The sequence below is a fragment of the Podarcis muralis genome, chromosome 10 (assembly GCF_964188315.1).
Source record: "Podarcis muralis chromosome 10, rPodMur119.hap1.1, whole genome shotgun sequence".
In the NCBI taxonomy this organism is placed as follows: Eukaryota; Metazoa; Chordata; class Lepidosauria; order Squamata; family Lacertidae; genus Podarcis; species Podarcis muralis.
In genome coordinates, this window is record NC_135664.1 from 2,438,675 (window position 1) to 2,458,987 (window position 20,313).

Genomic DNA, 20,313 nt, shown 5'->3' on the forward strand with positions numbered 1-20,313 from the left:
GACATTGAAATCAAAATTATCAACTGAGTATAACAAAATGCACATCAAAACCTGCTCTGTCCATTATCTTTACGAAATTATAATTACTAGAACAGGGGGAAATCCCAAGGAGCTAGTTACCTGGATGTTAATTAATTTAATGCTGGCAACTGCAATTATGAAATATTTATTCAGTACAGCAGCAGCTTTGAATAATTGGATACTGGCCATTAGGAATTTGAACTAAAATTACTATGGCTACAATCCTGCACTCACTGTTAAATGTTTAATCCCACCATAATAAACTGTTGTGATCACATTACTTGAAATCTAAGCAAGTAATATAAGGAAACAAAAGTCAGAGTATAAGAACAAAAATATTTATTTGTTGCTCAACACCTATTTTGTCCAAAAGCTGCATGCCACTTGCCTCTGGGAACTTCAAGAGCAGGACATGAAGGTTTCATTTAAATATTATGACTAACAGTCATTGATCAACTTATCCTCCGTTTATTTGGTGAATCCCCCTTCAAAGCTATTTCAGCTTGTGCCTTTCATCATTATGCCTTTCATTATGTCATATATTGATGACATGTTGCATGAAAAAGCCCTTCTATTTATCTTTGACTCCCAACTGTAAATTCAGCTTAAGAACTTGCAATAACTGGCACTAGGGCAAGATCTGATTCTGGAATCAGTTTTTATCAGTGAACACAAGTACCATATTTTTTGCTCTATAAGACTCACTTTTTCCCTCCTAAAAAGTAAGGGGAAATGTGTGTGCATCTTATGGAGCGAATGCAGGCTGTGCAGCTATCCCAGAAGCCAGAAGAGCAAGAGGCTGCACAGCGATCCCACTTGCTGTTCTGGCTTCTGAGATTCAGGTGGTTTTTTTTTCTTGTTTTCCTCCTCCAAAAACTAGGTGCGTCTTATGGTCTGGTGCGTCTTATAGAGTGAAAAATACGGTAAATTGTTTTACAAAGTGGCATTCTAATTTATTAATTTAGGAATAGCAGTTTTTAAAATTACCCACAGCAGCTTATGAGAACTTCTTGAATTGCCACCTTTCAGAGTAAGACAAAATGATTCTACTTATTCTACTCTGCATTGTACAACTTTACAGTGCAACATTTTGCATCCGCTGCTAGTTAATAGTCAAGCTTTGGTGACCGTATGGAGATTTTCAAAGTGCAGAAAAGGTGGACAAGTTTAAGCAAGCAAGTAGATATTAGCACATACTAATCAGATTGCAACCGGAAGTTCTCAAGGTGAGAATGACAGGTGCTTGGCACCATATACAGTGGTGCCCCGCAAGACGAATGCCTCGCAGGACGAAAAACCCGCTAGACGAAAGGGTTTTCCGTTTTTGAGTTGCTTCGCAAGATGATTTTCCCTATGGGCTTGCTTTGCAAGACGGAAACGCCTTGCGAGTCTTGCGATTTTTTTCGCCCCCCCTTTTCTAAGCCGCTAATAGCCTTTTAGCCACTAAGCCGCTAAGCCTTTAATAGCCGCTAAGTCACTAATAGGGCTAATCCGCTAATAGGGTTGCTTCGCAAGACAAAAAAACCGCTAGACGAAGAGACTCGCGGAACGGAATCTTTTCGTCTTGCGAGGCACCACTGTATAGAACTTTGATTAGAAACAATGTCCTGTGAGTTAGTTGATCTCATCAGCATCCCTTTTGTCAAGGAAATCATGATAGGGGTTTTTCTTTGTTTTATTATCACAATAGTGTTGTTGTTATTGTTTTAAAAAAATAAGCTTAGAAAGTGATAACCTAAGTTCTAAAAAAGCCTGTGAATCAGTATGAAGCATGGGCGTGCAAAGTACTGGGGAAATGATTTTTTAAGAAAAACTGAATAAAAGATGTGAATTGCCTCCAGCCGTGTCCCTTTCTGCTCATGGAAAGGCCTGTGATCCAGCAGAGGCGTCCACAAATGGAGGAGAAAAGGTTACTTTAGCTGATATTCCCTTCCCTCTGCATCTCTTTGCACATCCCACCCCACAAGACTGCTCCAGAGGCTTAGGGGGACATGTGGAAACAGCACAAAGTGGCAAGGAGGTTGGTACGAGAAAGGGGAATTTGCTGGAGCAAAAAGGCTTCCATGAGCAGAGGGACATACTGTAATGGAATACAACCCATGATGTTTATTTCTGGAATCCTCACTATAATACCCAAGTGACATTTCTTTTCCTAAAATTAAGTTTAAAAAGAAACAAATCTAGCAAAGTTAGTATACTGAGGCTACAGAAAACCCACACCATATCTTTAAACAAATGAATGACATTTTTCAGATTTTGCTTATTTTTGGAATGCAGAACAATGGGCTCAAAATCTATTGGTATATATCAATTCCCATTCTCTCACACAGCTGCAAATCCTGCATTATTAATCAAACTTTTTTTCAACAAAAATGTCTTTACAATTTAGTGTGGTCTGCTCACTATTCCTACTTATGGCCCCAAACCCTACATAATTTATTGGTGTATATCTTAAGTAAAAGCCGAATTCCTGCTCAAACCCACATCAAACCCGACTTTGGAAAGGCAACATAAGGGCTGGGGTGTGTGTGTCAAATGTTGCTGATGACTAGCCTGCTTTAAGCCAAGGACATAATTATTCCCATCTTATTTGGATAGAACTATAAGAACTGTTCCCTTCAGGGTTCTGCTTCCACTCTTTTCCCACTTGTATTCCTGCTTCTCTGTCTCCAGCCAACCAGTTACTGGACTCCCAGGGCCTTAACTCTCCTAGCAGCAGACGTCTTTCAATAGCCCCCTGGTTCCCTCTGGTTAAACCCGGTCAACTGCATACAATTTCTCCTCGACCAAGGTCTTGCGGGAGCAAGCTTTCTGTCCCAGCCATACTGACCTTTCCTTGTCTTCACAGGCAGTCTCCCGCCCTCATTTAGTAGTTAGGGGACTTGCAAGCAACAGACACGAACCGGTTTTTAGCTTATTATGTGCAACCATTTTAAGGCAATGATTCTGCCGCGCGACAGTGGAGCTCTTCCAGTACGAGCTGTGCTTTCCCCCTTTTATAGCCAGCAATGAAAACATTGCACTTGTGCAGATAAAGCCCTTGTTAGCTCTCACATATTCTCCTGACATAACTCTAAATGATTTCTCCATGTAGAAGCCAAATATTTCAATAATCTCAGCCAATTTATCAGTAGCCAATTTAACCAACTGAGGGGGAATGATTTTTTGTACATTTGAAAATTTGGTTGGAAACAAAAGGAGTTATTTCAATATCCATCCTGCCATATTTTTAGACCTTTGAGTGGGCGACAGCAGTTTAACACAAGCAGACTAAAATATAATTTAGCAAGCTGGAATAATCTTGTGTGGTATACTTAGATAATAATAATGTTTTTTAGAAAAGGATGATGCAATTACTAAGATCCAGCATGGCTTTCTCAAAAATAAGTCATGCCAGACAAATCTCATTTCTTTTTTTCTTTTTTTGTTGGAATTACAAGCTTGGTGGATCAGAGAAATGCTGTGGAAATAGTTTATCTTGATTTCAGTAAGGCTTTTGACAAAGTTCCCCATTATATTCTTGCGAGGAAGCTGGTAAACTGTGGGTTGAATGAGGTAACTGTTAGGTGGATGTGTAGCTGATTGACTGACGGAACCTTGTCATCCTGGAAAAAAGGGACAAGTGGGGTGCTGCGGGGTTCAACGTCTTTATAAACAACTTGGATGAAGGAATTGAGGGGATGCTCATCAAATTTGCAGATGACACCAAACTGGGAGGGGTAGCTAATGCTGCAAAAGAAAAAATCAGGATTCAAGATGACCTTAACAGATAGAACTGGTCCCAAGCTAACAAAATGAATTTCAGTAGGGACAAACATACGGTTCTGCACTTAGGCAGGATGAACCAGATGCACAAATATAGGATGGGGGGACTTACTAGCAGTACATGTGAAAAGGATCTAGGCGCCTTAGTGGACCACAAGTTGAACATGAGTCCACAGTGTGATGCAGCAGCAGCAAAAAGAAAGAGCTAATGCTATTCTAGGCTGCCTCAGCAGAAGTCTAGTGTCCAGATCAAGGAAAGTAATAATACCACTCTATTCTGGCTTGGTCAGACCACACCTGGAATACTGTGTCCAATTCTGAGCACCACAATTTAAGAAAGATGTTGACAAGCTGGAAGGTGTGCAGAGGAGGGAGACCGAGATGGTCAAGGGTCTGGAAACGAAGCCTTATGAGGAACAATGGAAGGAAATGGGTATGCTTAGTCTGGAAAAGAGAACACTAATTGAAATATGATAAAGGAAGGTAAAGGGACCCCTGACCATTACGTCCAGTCGTGACTGACTCTGGGGTTGTGCGCTCATCTCGCTCTATAGGCTGAGGGAGTTTGTCCGCGTTTGTCCACAGACAGCTTCCGGGTCATGATAGCCACCTTCAAATATTTCAAGGGCTGTCACATGGAAGAGGGAACAAGCTGTTTTTCTCCTGCTCTGGAGGGTAGGACACAAACCAATAGCTTCAAGTTACAAGGAAGGAGATCCTGACTAAACATCAGGAAGAACTTTCTGGCAGTAAGAGCTGTTCAAGAGTGAAACTGTCTCCCCTGGGAGGTTGTGGACTCTCCTTCATTGGAGGCTTTTAAGCAGAGGTTGGATGGCCAGATGTCTTGGGGGCTTTAGCTGAGATTCCTGAATTGTGCAGGGTTACACTAGATGACCCTTGGGGGTCCCTTTCAATTCTACAATTCTATACCTAGGTTATCTATTCTGATTGCATTTCATATCCTCAGGTGAACTTCATTTTCCAAAATAAAAAATTCCACACTAAAAAAACTGCCACACGGCAGAGTGCCCTTGGTCACACAAAGTTGGAAAAAATATGCTCTTGTCCTCAGAGCAGCTGTCTCCACACATTGTTTCCAGCACTTAATAATAAAGGCAGAGAGGTATCTTGAAATGTGTGCCACATTTTGTTTGGATTACAGCTTCACGGCTGATTTGTATGAGTTCCCTTGAGAAATCTTTCCTTTCAAATTGATTGATATTAGCTGTGCATTAACAACAAGAGATGCTCATTGCAAGTTTCCAGTGACCAGGCTATTACACAAGAACCACAATAATCATGGAAAAAGCATGACCCTGGATCTACCTATTAGAAAACCAATATCCCTGTATTGCAAAAAGGTAGAAATATGTTTAACAGGGACTCTTCACAGGCAATCCCTAGTCTCAATTAGAGATGCAATTAATGTGTTTTGTACATTTGTGTGTGTGTGTGTGTTTTATAAATGAATCAGTCTGTACCCTAGTCACATATTTTGAGGGGGGGGGGGAAATGCTGATTTATTCCAGATTCCTTCAGTAGCAAATTATCCTTCAATTGCACACAATCAGTACCCAATTGAGCTTCACATGGACATTTCCAAGTATGATTTATAGCCAAATAGAGTTTGTTAACATAAGATAATCAAGGCAATGGTGTACATGATTAAACACAAATGAAAGAATTGCCAAAACTTTTGTTTTGCTAAAATTAGCAAGCAGCAAATTAGATTTAGTCCAAGCATTTCTGAATATTTTAATTGATTAAAACAGAACTCCTTTGCCAAATCTATACAAATTATTTGCTTTGCATGGAAAACAAATAGAACGTTTACTTAGAAGTAGGGCACTCAGTTGCTTTAGTCACAAAGGTAGATAGCATTTTTCGGCAATCCTATGCCCAGTTCCCAGTGACCTGAGAATAATATCCACTGAACATACTGGGGCTTACCAGTGACGTAGTGTAGGTTGCCAGCAACCAGGGCAGGCTAAGTATTGTGCACCCTAAAAAGCAGTGGTGGTGGTGGTGTCAGACACCTGCCAGCCCCCGGAGGCAGCTCCTGGGTTTGTCTCATGCCTCTGTCCAAAGACCATACCAGGATGGGCTTCTGAAAGCATGGAGGATGGCCAGAGCCTTGCCCTTCGCTTTGCCCAGAAAAGCAGAGAGATCTCCGGACGAGGGAAAAGGCCGCTGCGCCCTCCACTTCGGAGGTCAAAACTCCCTCCAGCAGTGCTTGTGGGAAGGTGGCCACCAGGTGCCACCTTGTTCCCAAGCTGGGGTGCCTGCCAAGGCCACTTGGCTGAGAGCCCCGGTCTAAGGAGGTCACTCCCCAGAACGGAACAGGCATGCACGGCCCTCCCCTGCTGCCATCAGCTCTCCTCTCCTACCTGCCCCCCCCCCAGAAGCACGTTCACCTGCAGCCTCTTGAAGTTCTTGCTGGCCAGCTCCTTGAGGGCACAGAGCAACGAGGCAGGAGCAAGCATGGTGTTATTATCTCAGTTCACCAGCCCCTCTGAGCTGCCCCCACCAGCTTTATAAGAGCGTGGAAGCTCCTCTCCTCTCCCTGCCCCTATTGCCCGCTGGATCTGGGCTTAGGAGGAGAGCGCTGCCACACGAGGCGCCTCACGGCCATCCTCCTGCCTGGCTTCGCTCGGCACGACTTAGGGCGGGGTGTTCCGTTGGGTCTTCCTTGCCTCTGGCCACCAGTGAGCCCAGTTCAGTCGTAGCCAAGCCTACCTGGGCACTCCAGCCTTAAAGGAGGGCCATCAATTTCCTGGGAAATTTTTACAAACATGCCCAAATGCACCCAGGGCCACCGCCCACTTGCCCCCTCCCTGGGGATTACTTCTGCACAGGTTGTTCCAGTAATTAATTAGAGTAAATCTAACATGTAATTCATGTTGTATTGAAAGAATTGAAAGAATCCAAAACCAGTATTGGGGTAAAATGTACACCAAGACAGCCAAACAACCTAGTTATGGAATATTGTTTGTATGGTTAAATTCACAAATATGATGAGAACCAGAGAAGGCAGAGTGTATTTATAAAATGTAAAGTACAAACCTACACAATAACATATTTTGTTTAACTGCAGTTTTTTTAAAACAGAAAAATATATACCGTATTTTTTGCTCTATAAGACTCACTTTTTCCCTCCTAAAAAGTAAGGGGAAATGTGTGTGCGTCTTATGGAGCGAATGCAGGCTGCGCAGCTATCTCAGAAGCCAGAACAGCAAGAGGGATTGCTGCTTTCACTGCGCAGCGATCCCTCTTGCTGTTCTGGCTTCTGAGATTCAGAATATTTTTTTTCTTGTTTTCCTCCTCCAAAAACTAGGTGCGCCTTATGGTCTGGTGCGTCTTATAGAGCGAAAAATACATATAGTGCCATTAACAGACAAGTCCCAGGCAAGCTGGCTATACAGACTCAGCCCAGGGTTTGATCAGCTCTAGATTTAGGTATAACAGGAAGTGATGTCTTTTGGAATGTTCATGCCATGGAGGGCTCTTCAGGTTCCCAATAATATAGGCATTTCAGCAGGCAATGCCCACATTCCTTTAATTTGAAAGGAAAGCATTGGCCACCATGTGGAGAGCATGTGGTCATATGCGTCTACACCCAGTGCTATTAGTCTACAAAAATAGGTGCCTGCCAGAGCTCACCATGGACCTCTCCTGTGTTCTGTTAAAAAGGCAATGGTGCCCACCTGAGAGGGGCTGGAGCTGAACCCAGGGGGCCGGATTCCTGCCTGCACCTTCAATTTTATAGTAATAAGGAATGCCCTCAGGCTGGAATTTCTGATCTGTGATTCTTACATGGAAGAAATGAGAATTCTCTTAAACAGAACAAGTGTCTAATCTTTAGAAGCAGCTTAGCACTGACCACTTTTGTTTTTTCATTAAAAGCTGCCAGACAGGTCACAATCTACATTTAACACAATCTGGGTTTAACCCTTACCATCCCCTTTCTTCCTGAAAATCTCTCCGACTACTTCTATTTTCCCTAAAGGTGCTACTTACTGCATAAAAACAGTTTTGAAGGGCACATGGAAGCTGGGAAGCATTGTCCTGCAAGAAAATGTTGTGAGAAGTAAACTATTAAACCCCTGCCCTGAGCACCATGTTCCCAGTCTATCTGGAGCCCTGCATAGCTGCTTTTTCTCGAAAACAAAACATAAAAATAAAGTGCCCAGCACTGACACATTCTTTCCAAAATGAATTTGCATAATGTGTTGTCTGCTCCCAAATCAACTTGCCCATTCTTGGACTAGAGCTACCCTTATGTTTCTGCCGCTTTAAGTGTAGGCCTCCTGATGGGAAGAAGGGAAGCCCAGATAAGCAATTCCTGCCATAGGTCCAATAGGAAATATTCTCTGAAGGTGGGTAGGTCTACTGCTTTTCTACATAAGGAGCTGAATCCAATCTACCGTATTTTTCACCCTATAGGACGCACTTTCCCCCCTCCAAAAATGAAGGGGAAATGTGTTTGCATTCAATGGGGCGAATGCAGGCTTTCGCTGAAGCCTGGAGAGCGAGAGGCGTCGGAGCGCACCGACCGCTCTCGCTCTCCAGGCTTCAGGAAGCTCTCCGCAAGCCTTGCGAGCCCGGCGGGAGTTCCCGCTGGGCTTGCAAGGCTTGCGGGCAGCAGACTGTTCTGGGGGCTGGGGTCGGGGGAAGCTTGGGCTTCCCCCACCCCGCAAGCTCCAAGAGCGATCGCGAGGTTGAGCGCAACCTCGCCTTCGCTCCCGGACCCACAGCCCCGAGGCTAAAAACGAAGCCAGGACAGCGAGCGGGATCCATCCCGCTCGCTGTCGTGGCTTCTTTGCTCTTTGGGCCTGGGGGGGGGGGGGAAATAATTTTTCCCCTCTTTATTCCCCCCCCCCAAAAAAAATAAGTGTGCCCTATGGGCCGGTGTGCCCTATAGGGCGATAAATACGGTACATAATTCAACTACACCCAAAGAAGAACCATGGTACGATTGCCTTCTTGCACATAAGTGTGATTGAAGGGAGGCTAGACCAGTGCTGCTTCTTTGGCGATCACTCGTGCCAAGTAAGATTGTCTTCCAGTAATGTAGTCCTAACAGTGTGTCCGTAAATGACTGGAGGCCAATTCTGGATCCACACATCCTTCCACAGAGGGGACATAGGTTTCTGGGTGGGAGTTGATCATGGTGAGGATTTTGCGAAACGTGCCTTCCTCTTAGCTCGTTTCTCCCTTTCATCCCAAGTTCGTGCTTCTTCAAAGTCCGTGGCACCTTTGGTAAAGGCTATTCTCCAACTGGAGTGCTTGCAGGCCAGTGTTCCCCAATTATCCATGCTTATACTGCATTTTTTAAAAATTGCCTTAAGAGCGTCTTTAAGCCTCTTTTGTTGTCCACCAGCATTTCACTTTCCATTTTTAAGTTGAGAATAGAGTAGTTGCTTTGGAAGATGATAATCAGGCATCAGTACAACATACAGTCCAATGAAGTTGATATTGAAGGATTGTAGTTTTGACACTGGTGATCTTTGCTTCTTCCAGTACACTGACATTAGTTTGGGTATCTTCCCAAGTGATATGTAAAATTTTGCGGAGAGGGAATCTTTCAAGGGGTTGGAGATGGTGTTTATAAGTGGTCCATGTTTCACAAGCATATAGTAAAGTTGGTAGTAGTTTTGTAAACAAGTGTTTTGGTTTCCCTGTGAATGTCCTGGTCCTAAAACACTCAACACTTCGATCAGGAAGCTGCACTCACAGAGCTCAGGCGATGCATCAATGTCAGCTGTTGTGGAAATATAACTGCCTAGAAAAATGATTTACACCATTAAGTTGGATTTGTGGCACTGTGGAGAGGTTGTTTTGTGCTTGTGTTGGAGCAGCTTCTGTCAATATATTTAGGATGGTTTGGAGGTCATCCTGACTGTGCACACACTACATTGTCATCAGCATATTGAAGCTCTATGATGGAAGTTATGGTAACCTTACTCTTTGCTTCCACCCTACTCAAACAGGAGAGCTTTCCATCTGTTTAATATATTTCTACCCTGGTGGGAAGTTTCCCTTCAACAATGCATAGGATCATGGCAATGAAAGTAATAATAGTTGGGGCAATAACATAACCCTGTTTAACACTTGATCCCACTATGAATGGTTCACTCTGAGAGCCACTGCGATCCGTGATTGTTGCTGTCATATTATCATGGAGGAGCCAAAGAATGTTCACAAATTTATTCGGCAGCCGATTTTCAGAAGGACAGTCCACAGGTGGTATGGTTTGGTTTTGCTCTCTGCGTTTTTCTTGAAGTGAAAATCATATTCACTGCCCCCCTAGAAGATCGAAAACCATTTTGGGATTCAGGAAGGGTATCCTTGGATATAGTTAGGAGGCAGTTTGCTAAGATTCTTGCAATAATTTTGCCAGCCACAGCTAATAAACAGATGCCTCAATAGTTTCCGCAATCTGTTCTATCACCTTTTTAAATGAAATATTGATAATGTTGGCATCCCTAAAGTCTGCTGGGATCTCCTCTCTCTCCCAGATTTTTTCGATGAGCTTGTGAAGTTGTTGTGTAAGTTCCACTCACTTTGAAGACTTCGTCAGGTATCCCATCAGGTCCACTGGCTTTGTTGTTTTTCATTTGGTTTATAGCTGTACACAACTCTCCCAGATTTGGAGATACTGCAAGCTCATCTCTCATTTGTTTTGAGGGACTTGTGAGAGGACCTCAGCAGCTACAGGGGAGTTGCGGTTAAGGAGATGCTGGAAATGTTATTTCTGGGTAACAGGCCAGACACCCACTTCTGCATGGGCATGCTTGGAATTCACAATTTTTATTTAATGAATTTATTTCTTAACAGTAGAAGTTTTCTCAGAGTACACCATTTACTTAGGAATTACTGGTGCAGTCAATAATGTTAATCAAGTATAATATTTCTGTATGGCAATAAGGCATTGTAGGAAAGTGTTGGCAGACTTTATCTCACAGATCACTACCAGGGGCATATGCATCTCCCATACTGGTAGTTCAGAAATGACCTTACTTTATTGATTCATTTGAAGGAGGCTACTGAAAGTGTGCCCCAGAAGTGTTGAGGGCGACCCTCAACTACATATTTTGCAAAGATTGTTCTGTGCACAGAGAAAAGAGGTAATCTAAAGGTTGAGGGATTGGGTCCTTGCAGTAGCTTGACCATGAAGCTGCCCTTTGTAATAATCAGCAGACAGTTTCAATGGGTGGCCTTAAAGAAAATCACTACGTCACATCCCCAGCCAACCGAGATATGGGGATAATAATATTGATCTGTCTTTCAAGGCTATTCTAAGGCTTGGGATCACTAAGGCACTGTATACAAAGGCATTCAATTCTCTAAGAAGCAATTTCTATATGATAATTACTTAATATTTTGCATACATAGGCTTCCCCTTTCATTAAAATTGAAAGATTCGAAATGGAAAGATTACTTAATTCAGCTTTGAAGGTTACCCTATAGACATATCAAGAGTTGTAATTGTGGCTAATTCACATAATGTAGTTAACATGTATTTAATATAAATTGGACAAGTGGAGCCTGCAACAAAATGTTGCAGTGTGGAGTGGTCCAGCCATTCCATTCACCCCAGCTGAAAATTAATGAGAGATGTAAACTCAGGCTTCCAACCTGATCCTATGCATGTTTACTCTTATGTAAATCCCACTGACAGAGGGGATTCATATAAGTGTATAAAGAACTGAAACATGATCCCATACTCAGAAATCCTCCAGAGTTCACCAAGGTCAGTTCCCAAGCTAGCGCCCAAAGGAATGCAAGCTTCATTCACAGTTTTAGTTTTCAGTCCTTTGAATATGTGATTGCGCCAATGCCAAACTTTTCTTCTATGAACATGAGAGCTAGAGACATTTTTTAAAAAGAAAAAGGCTAGTTAGAATCATAGAGACTCCTACAAAGGACTTCATCCCAGTGGAACAATTTGCCAGGCTTGAACAAAATCACAAAGTACAAACACCCTCTAGAAATTATATGTACCTTTCACAAACTGATTATTGTTCTTCCACAACAACTGTCAGGGAACTGCCATCGGAAGGACAGGAGGTGCAAAGGCTCCCTCAGGTTGAAAGAGACGGAGCAGCTGAAGAGGGAACCAGTAGGGGGCGAGCAGGAACTTCCAGGGAAAGTGAGTCGGAGGGGTGGCTCAGAGACGTTTCCAGCGAAAACAGTGGAGAGGTCTCAGGACCTCCTATAGGGACACCCACGCCTCGCCGGAAACTGTCACGCAGAGAGTCCAGAAGACGTGTTTCCGTGAAAGAGCTTTTATGTTGGAAACGTTTCCGAAAGCAACCACTTTCGGATGCTACTAGCGATTGACGCAGCCATGCCGGAGGGGCTCCGTCACAGGCAGAGGTTTGAAAACCTGATCAAACTCTGAGGGACTTGCATTTTACGCACAAGCAGCTCATCATCCCACCACAGCAATCCGAAAGTCACTGAAAGCCAGCTTGTGCAAGCAGCGGCATCATGAGCGACCCAGCCGGAACCGGAGGAGCAGGAGCAGCTGGAGGAGGTCCAAGCCTGGAAGAAAGGTACAGGGCGTTGGAGATCCAGCTGGCCATGCAAACGGCGAGGCTTGAGGAGAGGAGGGCTCAGGATGCAGAAAAGGGAAAGGAGAAAACCACCTCGATAGCCAGAAAGGTGCCAGGATTGGTGCAGAAATTCGGGGGAGATCCCAGAAACTATCATGCCTTTAGAACTGAGATGCAATACGCTCTCAACCTGCAGTATGATGACTTCCCCGACGAGGAATCGCGAGTGGCTTTTGTAATTGGCCATCTCGAAGGGGGGGCGAAGGATTGGGTTCGACCCCTGATGGCAGTGAATAATGAGATACTAAAGGACACGAGGAAGTTTTTTCGTGCCATGGACCTGATGTTTTCCAGTGACATTGAGCAGGGGGTGGTACGAAGGCAGTTAATGGCTTGCAAACAGGGGAGCCGATCTGTTCGTGAGTACTGGACTGAGTTTACTATGCTGATTCATAAATTGGGGTGGGACCTATCGGCGGAACCCATCCAAATGCTTTTTGAAGAGGGGCTTTCTTCGGCCGTTAAAGATGAACTTTCCCGGGGGCCAAGGGCGGAGTCTATGGACCAGCTGACCAAATCCGCGCTGGCCATAGGAGCGCGCCAGGAAGCGAGAGCTTTGGAAAGGCGGGAAGGGAAAGGAGAACGTTGGAGGGAACTGCGCATTCCGGACATTCCAGAGCCACCTTTCCCGCCGGCAGAGCCGATGGAAGTTGGAACAGCGCGGGCGCGCGCAGTTTCAAATCCCAGTGAAGGGCGGAAGAAGGAGGGAAAGAGCGCCAAGAAATGTTATCTCTGCCAACAGCCAGGGCACTTTGCCAGAGTCTGCCCACAAAGAAAGGAATGGCAAGGGATGGCAGGAGCTGTGGGGGAAAGGGAGGAGGAAAACAAGGAGCAAGTAAAAGCCAACGCCTGGCTGCCACCGTCGGGGCACAGCAGCCAGGCCAAAGAGCAGTGAAAGTGCCCACGCCAGAACCACCCAGACCTGCTTTAGTGATAGAAGTGTCACTAGAGCTGCCAAATGGACACCCCCTACAGGTCAAGGCGCTTTTGGATTCAGGCAGCTCCTGTAATTTTATGAGTAAGGAGTTTGCAGCTGAGCACCAGATACAGACCATCCCTTTAAGTAATCCCTTGCAGGTGACCACGATTGATGGCAGAGAGCTGTTGGGAGGAGAAGTTAGCCAACAGACTGTCCCGATGATAATGAGGGTGGCAAGGCACACCGAACGGATAGCGTTTAATGTGGCCACCTTGGGAGGAGCTCCCATCATCTTGGGGATGAGCTGGCTGGCGCTACACGATCCGCTAGTGGGCTGGCATCAGAGGGTGGTCTCCTTTGGGTCAGCGCATTGCCTAGAACACTGCAAGCAGGGGAAGGTTCAGGGCGGAGACAAAGTCACCCTAGCCGGGATGGAAGTAATGGGCAGAGGGAAGGTGCCCCCGCAATACGCAGATCTGAGCAACGTATTCAGCGAAAGGGAAGCAGACAAACTGCCGCCGCATAGACCCTTTGACTGTCAAATCAACCTACTCCCTGGGGCCCAACTCCCAGTGGGCAAGCTGTACGCCATGTCCGACAGGGAGATGCAGGAGCTGAGGGAGTTCATTGACAAAAACCTGAAGCGAGGTTTCATCAGAGAGTCCCGAGCGGTGGGGGGCAGCCCAGTGTTTTTTGTGGACAAAAAAAACACAGATAAGCCGAGACTTGTGTGTGACTTCAGGGCCTTGAATGCAGTGTCGGAACCCCTGGCTTTCCCTATGCCCCGAATTGATGACATTTTGACCAGGGTAAGGAAGGGAAAGATTTTTACAAAGCTGGACCTGCGGGGGGCGTACAATCTGATACGCATAAGGAAGGGAGATGAATGGAAGACCACCATGTTCACCCCTTTGGGAGCCTTTGAATACCTCGTTATGCCCTTCGGTCTACAAGGAGGCTCCGCGTGCTTTCAAGCGTTTATTAACCACGTTCTGGGGCCTTTGCTCTACAAGAACTGTGTGGCCTTTTTAGACGACGTGTTGGTGTATTCGGAGGATGAGGAGCAGCATGTGAGGGACGTTCGAGAAGTGTTGGGCAGGCTGCAAGCCAACCAGCTGTGGGTGAAACTGGAGAAGTGCCAGTTTCATACCAAGGAGGTGGAATTCCTGGGGTACCGCTTGTCAGACAAGGGATTGGCCATGGATCCAGGCAAGGTCCAAGCGGTACTGGAATGGAAGACACCGAAGACCAAGAAGGATGTGCAAAGATTCTTGGGGTTTGGGAACTTTTATCGGAAGTTCATCAAGAACTTTGCCCACTTGACGGCGCCCATCACCGACTGCCTCAGCAGCAAGAAGAAATTTGTTTGGACGGCGGAGGCGGAGCGAGCATTTGAAGAACTGAAAAGGGCTTTCGCCTCGGAAGAACAACTTCTGCATGTGGATTTACGAAAACCCATGAGAGTGGAAACCGATGCGTCCGACCGGGCGGTAGGGGCGGTACTTCTTCAACCGGGGAGGAGTATGTCAGAGTGGAGACCGTGTGCCTTCTTCTCGCGGAAGCTGAATAAATCCGAGAGGAACTACACGGTGTATGACAGGGAACTACTTGCCATTCACGAAGCGTTCCGGAGGTGGAGACATTTATTAATTGGGGCACAACAAAAGGTGCAAGTGTGCACCGACCACAAGAATTTAGAGTATTGGAGAACAGCTCGAGTGCTCAACCAACGACAAGTGAGATGGGCACAGGAATTCTCTAAATTCAACTTTGAAATTTGTTATGTGCCAGGTCCAGAAAACGTCAGGGCGGACGCTCTCTCACGCAAACCAGAGTATTGGGAGGGGGAGGGGGCGATTGAAGAGAGACATGTCATCCCTGAGGACCGCTGGGTGTGTGGGGCGGCGCTGGTGGGGCAACGAGAACTGGTAGAGGAAACGGAAAATGATGAATATGCCCAGGATAAGCTCAGAGGACTCAGGGGGGAGGGCGAGAGCCCCGAAGGTTTTGAGGAAAGAAATGGGGCATTGTATTACAAAGGGGCACTGTATATACCCGAAGGTGAATTGAGGGGGAGAGTACTCAAGCAGTTGCACGATAGCCCCACGGCGGGACATTTTGGGCAACACAAGACCATGTGGTTGGTTACCAGGGAATTCTGGTGGCCCAAGGTGAGGGAAGATGTAAGGGAGTATGTAAGAGGGTGTGACCAATGTCAGCGAGCCAAAGGGGAAAGACGGGCGCCGGCAGGGTTATTAGAACCATTACCCACACCAGAACGGCCTTGGGAAGCGGTATCAATAGATTTTATGACGGATCTGCCGAAGTCCAAGGGGAAAACAGCCATCATGGTAGTAGTAGACCTGTTAACAAAGATGTGCCACTTTGTAGCATGCTCACATGCAGTCACAGCGGAAGAAACAGCGAAGTTGTTTGTAGAACACATCTTTAGGTTGCACGGGGCTCCCTTGAGGGTGATCTCGGACCGCGGCAAACAATTTACTTCCAGGTTCTGGAGGAAGCTCATGAGCTTGCTGCACGTGGAAGTCAATTTTTCAACGGCCCGGCACCCTGAAACCAACGGGCAGGCGGAAAGAGCAAATGGCATTCTTCAACAATATCTGAGGTGTTATGTCAATGACAGAGAGAACGATTGGGTCGAAAAGTTGGCGCTGGCAGAATTTGCCTACAATAATGCGGAGAATGTGTCCACAGGGATGAGCCCCTTTTTGGCTAATTACGGGTGTCACCCCAGGGCATTTCCAGGGGAGGGAGGGGAGAGATGGAGCGTTCCAGCGGCTGAACATTTTGTAGAAGAGATGGAAGCGATCCATCATCAGCTCCAGCTCAACTTAGAAAGGGCCAAGGCACAATATAAGAAGCAGGCAGACAAGAACAGAAGGGAAGGTGAAACCATAAGGGTGGGGGATCAAGTGTGGCTGTCAACCCAAGGGTTGCCGTTCAAAGGGGGTTGTAAGAAATTGAGGCCCAGAAGATTGGGACCCTTTGAGGTCATTCAGCAGGTCAACCCGGTGGCTTTCAAACTCCGGTTACCCAACCACATGAAATTGCACCCAGTGTTCCACAGGTCGTTACTGTCACCATACAGGGGGGGACGTGAAGGGGAGCACGTCAGGGGACCAGCCTTGGAAGAGAGGGAACGCAGCAACCATGTAGCGGAAATCCTCGATTCCAGGTGGAAGGGAAATCAGGTAGAGTATTTGGTGGCGTGGGAAGGGGAACCGGAGTCAGAAAACACCTGGGTGACTGCAGGGGAGGTCAATGACGAGGTTTTAACAGAAACGTTCCACCAAAGATTCCCTAGGAAACCACAGCCGGTAGAAAGGTTTAGGAGGGAGTACTTCGGCACCACCGACGAGGAACAGGAAATGGAAGGATTCACGGAGTCGGAGTTGGAAGAGGGAATAGACTCCGAAGACGAGGAGTATCGAGAGACGAGGGACAGTAGCAGGTGGAGGGAAGTGTTCGAAACTTCGGACGATGAGGAAGGTTCTTTCAGGGGTTTTACTTCCTCCCAGCCCGGAGGGGAGGAGACGGGAGGGGGTGAAGGGGGCCCTGGAGGGGAGGTGGATGTCAGGGAACTGCCATCGGAAGGACAGGAGGTGCAAAGGCTCCCTCAGGTTGAAAGAGACGGAGCAGCTGAAGAGGGAACCAGTAGGGGGCGAGCAGGAACTTCCAGGGAAAGTGAGTCGGAGGGGTGGCTCAGAGACGTTTCCAGCGAAAACAGTGGAGAGGTCTCAGGACCTCCTATAGGGACACCCACGCCTCGCCGGAAACTGTCACGCAGAGAGTCCAGAAGACGTGTTTCCGTGAAAGAGCTTTTATGTTGGAAACGTTTCCGAAAGCAACCACTTTCGGATGCTACTAGCGATTGACGCAGCCATGCCGGAGGGGCTCCGTCACAGGCAGAGGTTTGAAAACCTGATCAAACTCTGAGGGACTTGCATTTTACGCACAAGCAGCTCATCATCCCACCACAACAACTGTGAAACCCAGGCCCTTAATGTGCCTGTCCACATAGATGCAGATAAATAAAAAACTCATTTCCCCCCACCTTTTGTTAAGGGACAATGCAAAATAGTGAATTGCCAAAGACTACAGAATGAGGGTCGTGACCAGGTGAGAATGTGAACTCAAATCTCACCAGTCTCTTTCTAAATGGTATTCTCTCTCCCCAGAGATAGAAGATTCACCCAATGCCCTTCAGAGCAACTTCCAAGTTTTGTTGTTGTTTTTTAATTATATTGTGGTTAAAGATGTAAAACATGAACATTTTAAAATAATTAGCCCAAGGCTTGATGAATCATTCTGTAAAAATAAATAAATAAATCCAGCATTAATTACTACTCTGCCTGAATTCACTCACTGAGCAATGAGACACTGCTTAAAAATGTAGCCACTCTAGAAACCCCAAACAAAAAACCAAACCTTGAACCTGTATGTTCAAAACATGGAAAACTGACGGGCAATCTGAAAACAGGTCAAAATAATAAAATCACTTACAAAACTGAAAGAGAAGTTTCCAATCCTTTCCCTGCACAGTCATTTCTGGCTGTAATTATAATTACATACAAGAACCACAGAAAAGCATTTAACCAGTTGCTATGTATCATTACATAGAGTCTGTCGGATGACACACTAATCTAATTACCGGTGTAGCTCACATCTGTGTAACTGAATTATCATGACTGCTCTTTTTTATTATTAGTTTGCACTTCTAGAAAGGTACAATATTATCTACAGAATTTCTTTCATTTATGATCATTGATACGGAATTTAATTATGTTCTCTGAGCTTGCTGTACTTAGGAAATTGGAAACTGTCTTCTCAAAATTAAAAAGGTACGTTGAAGAAATTAATGATCAGCTTACTCATCAGTGAACTTTTCAGCCATCATTTGCTTGAAGCTCAAACAAAGCCAACCAGCCACCCTCTTGCTCTCCTGATATTCATTCTACAAACATCTAATTCAAAAGGAGAAAATGCCAAGTGTGCCCTTTTGAAATACTGGCTCTAGATTTTGACATTTACAATTTCAGCCCCGATACTTTAAGTCTACCTTCACATGTATGCTTTCTTTGTGCCATGAGAGAGTATAAAATTGGGCAGATCAGTCTTATGGTTAGGATTAACCACCAGTGGCCCAACTAGTAATTTGCACAAGTTCAACTCACAAGTGAATGCACTTCTGGTCAGCAGATAGGAAATCTCTCACTTCTCTTTATTGTTAAAAGGGTTCTGCACAGCCTTGTGACGTTGCTTCCACAGGACAATTCTTACTAACAGATTATAACCATTAACACGGACAGAAAAAAGTGACATCGCTTTAGCTTTCCACTTGTTCTAGCATTACCTATGGCAGGGGTAGGGCAGAACAAGCTATTCTAGTGCTACAGACTGAGAATGAATACATTTCATACAAAGTCTTCACCCTTGTCATCTTTGTCACAAAGACCCTTGTGAGATACATCAAATTAACCAACCCATGGGAGGCTTTGATTCTATATCATCATCCCTGGTTTTACCTTGGCAACTGCAATAATGCTAACAAAACTCATCTTCTGCAGCAAGCCTCTTGCTTACTTGTCCCCCCAAACTGAATCCAAGTAAACACTCTGCATTTGCTCACCATCCTCCCCCCCATCTCATCTCTCCCTTCAGCCCACTGACCTTATGCACGTACACTGGTGACACGGCATAAATAACAACAGCAGCTACTTAACTTGTGCACTTTTTCCTAATGCCAACTGTGCTAATCTGATTAAAGAGGAATGAGAAGTCAGTTTTTAAGATCTGCGGATAACTGAGAAGACTTTTGTAACTCGTGCATGCCCCTTCCCCAAAACCCTGATTTCTTCACTTTCTTGAGGAGGAGGGGATATCATTATCTTAGTACTTTAGCACCAACTCTTAGATTCCCTCAGACTCATGTACAGTGCAGCTGCAAAACCAAAAATAATTCCTTTAATTGTCCCACGGCTAAATGCTTCCCAATATGCTTGTGAACAAATGAACAAGGCCTATTCAATGCTAGGCTCAATAGAAATGTTTTTGGCATGATCCCCTCAGGGGCATACTAGTACAAAACATGAAACAGGAAGTGGACAATCATATGGATTTGCTAGGATATAGTGTGTGCATACAGATCTTTCCTGAAAATATAAAGTATGTGGATGGTCAGCCCTTATGTTGCAACCTGCAGGTGTAGAAAAGATCCCACGGGAAACCGACATTACGGCCTAATCCCAAGACTTACTACACTACCGACAACACCTGTGACATGAGGTTTGCACTCTTCACAGGGTCTGTTCTGCCAGCACCTGGTCAACTTACATCTGAAGATGAAGATTCGAGGACAATGCCAAATCCTGAAACCTGTGGCTCCAACTTTGAGGATGATTCAGCAGCTTCCACACTAGAACTTTCAGAGTTTACTGATAGCTTTTTTTCATTCTCTGCAGTGCTGGGCTTTTTATTCACAGTAAGAGGTTCAATAGTCTTTGGAGGTATTTTTTTCTTTTTATTTCTCTTTCTTGAAAGTGTTGATTTCTGTGTGCAAACCAGAGGAACTGGGGGCGGTTGTCTGTTCTGAGCAGCAACTGAAGAAAGAAAAACCTGTGAGTACACTTCCAAACGTGTATCAAAGATGACAGTTACCACAGCCCAGACTCCTGACCAGTTCCCACCCTCTTATCAGAACCAACTGCTTGAACCAACAGCTGTGGGCGGAGCACTCTCTTTGGAGCAGTCAGCTGGGGAAGCTGCTATGGGGAACATGGCATAACGCAAAAATCATGCTGACACTGAGATCATACCCACACTCAACACCCTGTTGCTGTTGTTGTCTAATAACAACAGGAACATTCCTCAGTACTGTACCAGGAAATATACAACTTGGCCACAACACTCTTATTTCATGGAAATCGCTTAGATGTTGCCTGTACATTTTGCCCCATAAGTTTCTTTCTA

The 20,313-nt window shown here is 45.4% G+C and overlaps 1 protein-coding gene across 2 annotated transcripts in view; it reads right to left on the bottom strand.

Annotated features, from left to right (window-relative positions):
• The window catches only part of BEND7 (BEN domain containing 7), a 58,146-nt gene that overhangs the window by 13,437 nt on the left and 24,396 nt on the right, over window positions 1-20,313 (bottom strand). For both annotated transcript variants that reach the window (XM_077935678.1, XM_028745767.2), the window contains one exon: window positions 19,678-19,943. In XM_077935678.1, the coding sequence (XP_077791804.1) occupies window positions 19,678-19,943 (266 nt within the window). The remainder of the gene's footprint in view (window positions 1-19,677; window positions 19,944-20,313) is intronic.